This window comes from Oncorhynchus tshawytscha, linkage group LG12 (genome assembly GCF_018296145.1).
Source record: "Oncorhynchus tshawytscha isolate Ot180627B linkage group LG12, Otsh_v2.0, whole genome shotgun sequence".
NCBI classification, from domain to species: Eukaryota; Metazoa; Chordata; class Actinopteri; order Salmoniformes; family Salmonidae; genus Oncorhynchus; species Oncorhynchus tshawytscha.
In genome coordinates, this window is record NC_056440.1 from 20,863,630 (window position 1) to 20,873,803 (window position 10,174).

At 44.0% G+C, this 10,174-nt stretch overlaps 1 protein-coding gene across 3 annotated transcripts in view; it reads left to right on the forward strand.

Moving 5' to 3' along the window:
• Positions 1–9,732, forward strand: part of LOC112262692 (hexokinase-2-like) — a 92,396-nt gene extending 82,664 nt beyond the window's left edge. For 2 of the 3 annotated variants that reach the window (XM_042331433.1, XM_042331431.1), the window contains exons 13-18: positions 5,736–5,831; positions 6,062–6,161; positions 6,309–6,492; positions 6,924–7,079; positions 7,381–7,617; positions 9,283–9,732. In XM_042331433.1, the coding sequence (XP_042187367.1) occupies positions 5,736–5,831; positions 6,062–6,161; positions 6,309–6,492; positions 6,924–7,079; positions 7,381–7,617; positions 9,283–9,427 (918 nt within the window). In that variant the 3' untranslated portion in view covers positions 9,428–9,732. The remainder of the gene's footprint in view (positions 1–5,735; positions 5,832–6,061; positions 6,162–6,308; positions 6,493–6,923; positions 7,080–7,380; positions 7,618–9,282) is intronic. The other variant, XM_042331432.1, reaches the window with a different exon arrangement.
• Positions 9,733–10,174: the final 442 nt, after the last annotated feature.

Below are 10,174 nucleotides of genomic sequence, written 5' to 3' on the forward strand. Positions count from 1 at the left end.
CCATTGTTCCTGTTCCCAAAAAAGCTAAGGTAACTGAGCTAAACGACTACCGCCCCGTAGCACTCACTTCCGTCATCATGAAGTGCTTTGAGAGACTAGTCAAGGACCATATCACCTCCACCCTACCTGACACCCTAGACCCACTCCAATTTGCTTACCGCCCCAAATAGGTCCACAGACGATGCAATCTCAACCACACTGCACACTGCCCTAACCCATCTGGACAAGAGGAATACCTATGTGAGAATGCTGTTCATCGACTACAGCTCGGCATTCAACACCATAGTACCCTCCAAGCTCGTCATCAAGCTCGAGACCCTGGGTCTCGACCCCGCCCTGTGCAACTGGGTACTGGACTTCCTGACGGGCCGCCCCCAGGTGGTGAGGGTAGGCAACAACATCTCCACCCCGCTGATCCTCAACACTGGGGCCCCACAAGGGTGCGTTCTGAGCCCTCTCCTGTACTCCCTGTTCACCCACGACTGCGTGGCCACGCACGCCTCCAACTCAATCATCAAGTTTGCGGACGACACAACAGTGGTAGGCTTGATTACCAACAACGACGAGACGGCCTACAGGGAGGAGGTGAGGGCCCTCGGAGTGTGGCGTCAGGAAAATAACCTCACACTCAACGTCAACAAAACTAAGGAGATGATTGTGGACTTCAGGAAACAGCAGAGGGAACACCCCCTATCCACATCGATGGAACAGTAGTGGAGAGGGTAGCAAGTTTTAAGTTCCTCGGCATACACATCACAGACAAACTGAATTGGTCCACTCACACAGACAGCATCGTGAAGAAGGCGCAGCAGCGCCTCTTCAACCTCAGGAGGCTGAAGAAATTCGGCTTGTCACCAAAAGCACTCACAAACTTCTACAGATGCACAATCGAGAGCATCCTGGCGGGCTGTATCACCGCCTGGTACGGCAACTGCTCCGCCCACAACCGTAAGGCTCTCCAGAGGGTAGTGAGGTCTGCACAACGCATCACCGGGGGCAAACTACCTGCCCTCCAGGACACCTACACCACCCGATGTTACATGAAGGCCATAAAGATCATCAAGGACATCAACCACCCGAGCCACTGCCTGTTCACCCCGCTATCATCCAGAAGGCGAGGTCAGTACAGGTGCATCAAAGCTGGGACCGAGAGACTGAAAAACAGCTTCTATCTCAAGGCCATCAGACTGTTAAACAGCCACCACTAACATTGAGTGGCTGCTGCCAACACACTGACACTGACACTGACTCAACTCCAGCCACTTTAATAATGGGAATTGATGGGAAATTATGTAAATATATCACTAGCCACTTTAAACAATGCTACCTTATATAATGTTACTTACCCTACATTATTCATCTCATATGCATATGTATATACTGTGCTCTATATCAGACTGCATCCTTATGTAATACATGTATCACTAGCCACTTTAACTATGCCACTTTGTTTACATACTCATCTCATATGTATATACTGTACTCGATACCATCTACTGTATCTTGCCTATGCTGCTCTGTACCATCACTCATTCATATATCCTTATGTACATATTCTTTATCCCCTTACACTGTGTATAAGACAGTAGTTTTGGAATTGTTAGTTAGATTACTTGTTGGTTATTACTGCATTGTCGGAACTAGAAGCACAAGCATTTCGCTACACTCGCATTAACATATGCTAACCATGTGTATGTGACAAATAAAATTTGATTTGATTTGATTTATTCCATTCTAAACCGTTTCCAGCTACAATAGTAATTTACAACATTAACAATTTCTACCTTGTATTTTTGATCAATTTGATGTAATTTTAATGGACAAAAAATGTGCTTTTCTTTCAAAAACAAGGAAATTTCTAAGTAACCCCAAACCTTTGAACGGAAGTATGTGTATACAGTATATATATAATAGCAGGCTCAAGGGTGTGGGGTTTCCACATCACCAGTTCAATAACCAAACACGCACAAGGAGCACAACTAGAATGCAAATGGGGAATTTATTAGGGATATTTGCACACAGTGGGAAAGGGGGGAATCCAGCAACCAGTTCACAACGGGTAATCGTAGAGTTAATTCTTCCAATTCTCACCCTCTCCATGACAGGCTTTTCCCTCTCGGTCCTCTCACCCTTTGTGCAGCCGCTTCTTTCTTTTATCCCCAAGCACTCAATGGCTAAACAATCCACCGCGTTGCCTTGTTGGGGCAGGAAGTCCATATAAGGCTTGGGGGTGGAGCCAGCGGGCTGCAAGATATCTTCCTTCAATCACCACTCCCCTCACCTCTCCCTGCCGTCTGCCACAATATACACTGCTCAAAAAAATAAAGGGAACACTTAAACAACACAATGTAACTCCAAATCAATCACACTTCTGTGAAATCAAACTGTCCACTTAGGAAGCAACACTGATTGACAATAAATTTCACATGCTGTTGTGCAAATGGAATAGACAACAGGTGGAAATTATAGGCAATTAGCAAGACAACCCCAATAAAGGAGTGGTTCTGCAGGTGGTACCACAGACCACTTCTCAGTTCCTATGCTTCCTGGCTGATGTTTTGGTCACTTTTGAATGCTGGCGGTGCTTTCACTCTAATGGGAGCATGAGACGGAGTCTACAACCCACACAAGTGGCTCAGGTAGTGCAGCTCATCCAGGATGGCACATCAATGCGAGCTGTGGCAAGGTTTGCTGTGTCTGTCAGAGTAGTGTCCAGAGCATGGAGGCGCTACCAGGAGACAGGCCAGTACATCAGGAGACGTGGAGGAGGCCGTAGGAGGGCAACAACCCAGCAGCAGGACCGCTACCTCCGCCTTTGTGCAAGGAGGAGCACTGCCAGAGCCCTGCAAAATGACCTCCAGCAGGCCACAAATGTAGGCCACAAATGTGCATGTGTCTGCTCAAACGGTCAGAAACAGACTCCATGAGGGTGGTATGAGGGCCCGACGTCCACAGGTGGGGGTTGTGCTTACAGCCCAACACCGTGCAGGACGTTTGGCATTTGCCAGAGAACACCAAGATTGGCAAATTCGCCACTGGCGCCCTGTGCTCTTCACAGATGAAAGCAGGTTCACACTGAGCACTGGAGACGCCGTGGAGAACGTTCTGCCACCTGCAACATCCTCCAGCATGACCGGTTTGGTGGTGGGTCAGTCATGGTGTGGGGTGGCATTTCTTTGGGGGGCCGCACAGCCCTCCATGTGCTCGCCAGAGGTAGCCTGACTGCCATTAGTTACCGAGATGAGATCCTCAGACCCCTTGTGAAACCATATGCTGGTGCGGTTGGCCCTGGGTTCCTCCTAATGCAAGACAATGCTAGACCTCATGTGGCTGGAGTGTGTCAGCAGTTCCTGCAAGAGGAAGGCATTGACGCTATGGACTGGCCCACCCGTTCCCCAGACCTGAATCCAATTGAGCACATCTGGGACATCATGTCTCGCTCCATCCACCAACACCACGTTGCACCACAGACAGTCAAGGAGTTGTCAGATGCTTTAGTCCAGGTCTGGGAGGAGATCCCTCAGGAGACCATCCACCACCTCATCAGGAGCATGCCCAGGCATTGTAGGGATGTCATACAGGCACGTGGAGGCCACACACACTACTGAGCCTCATTTTCACTTGTTTTAAGGACATTACATCAAAGTTGGATCAGCCTGTAGTGTGGTTTTCCACTTTAATTTTGAGTGTGACTCCAAATCCAGACCTCCATGGGTTGATACATTTGATTTCCATTGATCATTTTTGCATGATTTTGTTGTCAGCATATTCAACTATGTAAAGAAAAAAGTATTTAATAAGAATATTTTATTCATTCAGATCTAGGATGTGTTATTTTAGTGTTCCCTTTATTTTTTTGAGCAGTGTATATATATACAGTTGTAGTCAAAAGTTTGGACAAACCTACTCATTCCAGGGTTTTTCTTTATTTTTACTATTTTCTACATTGTAGAATAATAATGAAGACATAAACTATGAAATAACACATATGGAATCATGTAGTAACCAAAGAAGTTTTCAACCAATCAAAATATATTTTATATTTGAGATTCTTCAAAGTAGCCCCCCTTTAGCTTGATGACATCTCCACATCTACCATTCCAGTGTTTAATTGCTATATTGTAATTACTTCACCACCATGGCCTATTTATTGTCTTACCTCCCTTATCCTACCTCATTTGCACACACTGTATATAGACGTTTTCTAATGTATTATTGACTGTATGTTTGTTTATTCCATGTTTAACTCTGTGTTGTTGTATGTGTCAAACTGCTTTGCTTTATCTTGGTCAGGTCGCAGTTGCAAATGAGAACTTGTTCTCAACTAGCCTACCTGGTTAAATAAAGGTGAAATTAAAAATTGTAAATAAGATTTTGTTCTTAACTGACTAACTGACTTGCCTAGTTAAATGAAGGTTAAATTAAATACATTTATTTTATTTGAAAATAAAATAAATACAATGGGAAAGGCACACACCTGTCTATATAAGGTCCCACAGTTGACAGTGCATGTCAGAGCAAAAACCAAGCCATGAGGTCGAAGGAATTGTCCGTAGAGCTTCGAGACAGGATTGTGTCGAGGCACATATCAGGGTAATGGTACCAAAAAATATCTGCAGCTTTGAAGGTCCCCAAGAACACAGTGGCCACCATCATTCATAAATGGAAGAAGTTTGCAACCACCAAGACTCTTCCTAGAGCTGGCTGCCTGGTCAAACTGAGCGATCAGGGGGAAAGGTCCTTGGTCAGGGAGGTGACCAAGAACCCGATGGTCACTCTTGACAGAGCTCTAGAGTTCCTCTGTGGCCTTTATGGTCGAGTGGCCAGAAGGAAGCCACTCATCAGTAAAAGGCACATGACAGCTCACTTGGAGTTTGCCAAAAGGCACCTAAATACTCTTGAACCATGAGAAACAAGAATGAAATAAAGATTGAACTCTTTGGCCTGAATGCCAAGCATCACGTCTTTAGGAAAACTGACACCATCCCTACGGTGAAGCATGGTGGTGGCAGCATCATGCTGTGGGGTTTTTCAGCAACAGGGACTGGGAGACTAGTCATTATCGAGGCAAATATGAACGGAGGAAAGTACAGAGATCCTTGTTGAAAACCTGCTCAAGAGCGCTCAGGACATCAGACTGCGGTGAAGGTTCATCTGCCAACAGGACAACGACCCTAAGCACACAGCCAAGACAACACAGGAGTGGCTTCGGGACAAGTCTCAATGTCCTTGAGTGGCCCAGCCAGAGCCTGGACTTGAATCTAATCGAACATCTCTGGAGAGACCTGAAAATAGAAGAATTGTAGAAATTCCCCAAATACAGGTGTGCCAAGCTTGTAATGTCATACTCAAGAAGACTCAATGGTGTAATTGCTGCTAAAGGTGCTTCAACAAAGTACTGAGTAAAGGGTCTGAATACATGTAAATGTGATATTTCCGTTTTTTATATTGAATAAATTAGGAAAAATGTATAACCTGTTTTTGCTTTGTCATGGTATATTGTGTGTAGATTCATGGGGGGAAACAATTTAATCAATTTTAGAATAGGTCTGGAACATAACAAATACATTTTTGGGGGGTGGCTTGCCAAACCTTTGCGTTCCAAAACAAATACCCTCACATGCCAAGGCTGGCCTTCATGTCTTAGGTTTCCGACTAATCAACACTCTGCTAAGGGCCAGATAAAGGTGCCTGTCCTAATGTGATGTCCGTTCCTCTTCCTTCTCCTCCTCCAGGGCATCCTGCTAAAGTGGACCAAGGGTTTCAAAGCTACTGGCTGCGAGGGGGAGGATGTTGTCACTCTACTGAAGGATGCTATCTACCGCAGAGAGGTCAGAGGTCACACCTATTGACTGGGCTTTCTCAAAATCCTACACTGCCCAGAAACAAAACAGTAGGATCTCAAATCCTTTAAAAATGTAATATGATACCATGAAAGTACACCGTCGTAACCATTTTGGAATTTGATGTTAGTATACCAGTCTCAAATCTGAAATTCTCTGATTATAGCACACTGTTCCATGTTAGTGATCTGTACTTCTTCGTGTTGATGTTTTTGTAGGAGTTTGACCTGGACGTGGTTGCCGTGGTGAATGATACGGTGGGCACCATGATGACATGTGGCTACGAGGACCCACTGTGTGAGGTGGGCCTCATCGTAGGTGAGTCTCAGAGCCTACTGGATGTGCCTTTTGGGCCACAGGCACAGGCTGTAACAGATCAACAACGGTCTCCCATTTATTTCAATGAGTTTCCTCTCACTTACTCACTCACTCACTTACTCACTCACTCACTTCCCCTCTTTCCAGGTACTGGCACCAACGTGTGCTACATGGAGGAGATGCAGAACATGGAGCTGTTGGATGGGAGCGAAGGGAAGATGTGTGTTAACATGGAGTGGGGGGCGTTCGGGGACCACGGAGAGCTGGAAGACTTCAGCACAGACTTCGACAAAGCCGTGGATGAGCACTCCGCCAACCCTGGAAAACAGACGTAGACTATTACTGTTTGTTTGCAGTTGTGTTATAATAAAGCAATAAGGCCAGAGGGGGTATGGTATATGGCCAATATACCATGGCTAAGGCTTTCAGCCAATCAGCATTCAGGGCTTGATCCACCCAGTTTATAATAACGAAAGAACACCTTTAGTTGAGGTGTTGACTTACAAAGGATGAACTGAACAAAGAAAAAGTTACAAACTCATATCTCCTTCTTGTGAGTGTATTGGATTTATTATTTACTGTTTGTTCAAGTTGATTGATGTATCTTTGGAGGCGGGGGACTACTAGACACACACCAGGGCAATAACACTTTAATCCATAAAGCCTGATAGCTGGTTTTCCAGGAGTAAGCCACAGGAATCAAGTGTCTTTGTCTTTGTCTCGCTCTCTCTCTCTTGTTCTCTCTCGCTCTCTCTCTGTCAGGTATGAGAAGATGATCAGTGGGATGTACCTTGGGGAGATAGTGAGGAACGTACTGCTGGAGTTCACTACTAAGGGACTGCTGTTCCGTGGCAAACTCTCTGAGAGGCTCAAGACCAGAGGCATCTTTGAAACCAAGTTCCTCTCCCAGATCGAGAGGTGAGTCAGTGTCTAGTGTCTGGTCATGTTTGTGGTAACCACACCTTTAATCAATATCTAGTGTTGATGCATGACGAGCAAGAAGAAGATTGGAAAAGTGTTTCATTAAAAAAGTTGCTTATAAGTTGACAACCATGGTGGGAGCAATGTGTGAATCCCTTTTTCTGTGTATCAAAGCTATTAGATTTTGATATGTCTAGCATAGAATGGAGAACGTGTGCTATTTATGTTCATAAAAAGTGTTGATTTGATATAGATCTCGTTGATATTTACTTGACTGTTGTCTGTGCCCCCCTGTTAGTGACCGTCTGGCCCTGAGGCAGGTGCGCTCCATCCTGCAGCACCTGGGTCTGACCAGCTCTACGTGTGACGACAGCATCCTGGTGAAGGAGGTGTGTAGCATGGTGGCTTGCCGCGCTGCCCAGCTCTGTGGTGCCGGCCTGGCCGCCGTGGTCGATAAGATCCGGCAGAACCGCAACCTCCCTGAGCTCAAAATCACAGTGGGTGTCGATGGAACACTCTACAAACTACACCCGCAGTGAGTGTTTTTGTTGTTGTGATAATACTGTCAGGTTAAAGCTCAAAACACCACAAAGCTCATTCAACCACAAAGACCAGGGAGGTTTTCCAATGTCTCGCAAAGAAGGGCACCTATTGGTAGGGGGGGGGCAGGCAGAGATTGAATATCCCAACAAACAATAAAAATCCTTTTCAGCAATCTTAAGTTATTAATTACACCTAGTCCACCTAGTCCTTCCTAACAAAGTTGCCGAAGAGGTAGGAACCAGCTCAGGGATTTCACAATGAGGCCAATGGTGAATTTAAAACCGTTACAGAGTTTAATGGCTGTGATAGGAGAAAACAAAGGATTTACTCCACAATGCTAACCTAAATTACAGAGTGAAAAGAAGGAAGCCTGTACAGAATATAAATATTCCAAAACATGCATCCTGTTTGTAATAAGGCACTCAAGTAAAACTGCAAAATGTGGCAAAGAAATGCATTTTATGTCCTGAATACAAAGCATTATGTTTGGGGCAAATCCAACACAACACATCACTGAGTACCACTCTTCATATTTTCAAGCATGGTGGTGGCTGCATCATCTTATGGGTATGCTTATCATCGGCAAGGATTAGGGAGTTTTTTTAGGATGGGGAAAAAAACGGAATAGAGCTAAGCACTGGCAAAATCCTAGAGGAAAACCTGGTTCAGTCCGCTTTCCAACAGACACTGGGAGTCAAATTCAGCTTTGAGCAGACAATTACCTAAAACACAATGCCAAATAGGTTATACAAGGGAGTTGCTTACCAATACGGCATTGAATGTTCCTTAAATCAGCTTGAAAATCTATGGCAAAACTTGAAAATGACTGTCTAGTAATGATCAACAAACATCAAACATCTTGACAGAGATGTTTTAAAAAGATTGTCCAAATATTGAACAATCCAGGTGTGCAAAGCTCTTAGATTTACCCAGAAAGACTCAAAGCTGTAATCGCTGCCAAAGGTTTTAACCTACATTTAGTCAGGGGTGTGAATACATGTAAATGAGATATTTAATTTACAATAAATTAGCAAAAATGTCTAAAAACATGTTTTTGCTTTGTCATTATGGGGTATTGTATGTAGATAGGTGAGGGGGAAAAAACGATTGAAACCATTTTGAATTCAGGCTGTTACATAACAAAATGTAGAAAAGGTCAAGGGGTATGAATACTTTCTGAAGGCACTATAACTAGAAATCTTGAAATGTTTTACCTTATAGTCTTTAGTTTCTCCTTCTAAATCTGTCTGAATCTATGAATAAAATTAGTGGGCGACAAAAAGATAAACATTGAGATCTTCTAACCTAACTTTTTATGCAAGCCGTCTGTTTCCAAGGTTTTGATAACATTCTCAAATTTTTTTTATTTTTATGTTGTCTACAAAATATAGTTCTTTGGTTTCTTTATGCATTTTTTTACCAAATATATTTAATTTGAGTGATATAGTGTTGAAATCAGCAGTAAGCATCTAGGAATCTTTTTACAGTAGCTGTGAGTACATGTGCATCTGCCTATGCGCATCTACCTCATTCTCTTGCTTCTGGCCATGTGAGCTCACTCCCCTGCATTCCCTGCAGCTTCTGGTCTATTGTCTTATGTTCAGTAGTAACATTGTAAACTGCCTCTCATCTCTCTTCTTACCTCTCGTCTTCACAGCTTCTCCAACTTCATGCATGAGACTGTCAGGGACCTGGCGCCGCAGTGCAAGGTCACTTTCATCCAATCAGAGGATGGCAGTGGGAAGGGGGCGGCTCTCATAACGGCGGTGGCTTGTCGCATCCGAGACGCCGGGCAACGCTGAGCGGGGGAGTTCTGGGTACGCTGAGGACAAGGGCTGTCTCCCACAATGGCACCCTATTTCCAGATTTGCTGGGCCACATCGCATCTGTTAAGCAAATGATGTCATGTTCACAAACCTGCATCAGCAGTTTTTTTGTACTATTTTATTTTATTATTGTTGTATGTGTCTGTTTCTCTATGTTTCAGAGAGCTTGTGTGGGTGTGGATGGCGGCAAATTAAACAAAGAGATCTTCTGTTGGATCTGACAATTCATCTTGATAGTTGTACAGTTGTCTTAAATAAAACTATGAAGGACCTTGGCATTACTCTGGACCCTGATCTCTCTTTTCACGAACATATCAAGACTGTTTCAAGTACAGCTTTTTTCCATCTATGTAACATTGCAAAAATTAGAAACTTTCTGTCCAAAAATTATGCAGAAAAATGTATCCATGCTTTTGTCACTTCTAGATTAGACTACTGCAATGCTCTACTTTCCGGCTACCCAGATAAAGTACTAAATAAACTTCAGTTAGTGCTAAACACGGCTGCTAGAATCTAGACTATAACCAACAAAGTTGATCATAATACTCCAGTGCTAGCCCTCTACACTGGCTTCCTGTTAAGCCTAGGGATGATTAAGGTTTTATTACTAACCTACAAAGCACTACATGGGCTTGCTCCTACCTATCTTTCCGATTTGGTCCTGCTGTACATAAACTCAGCAAAAAAAGAAACGTCCCTTTTCAGGACCCTGTCTTTCAAAGA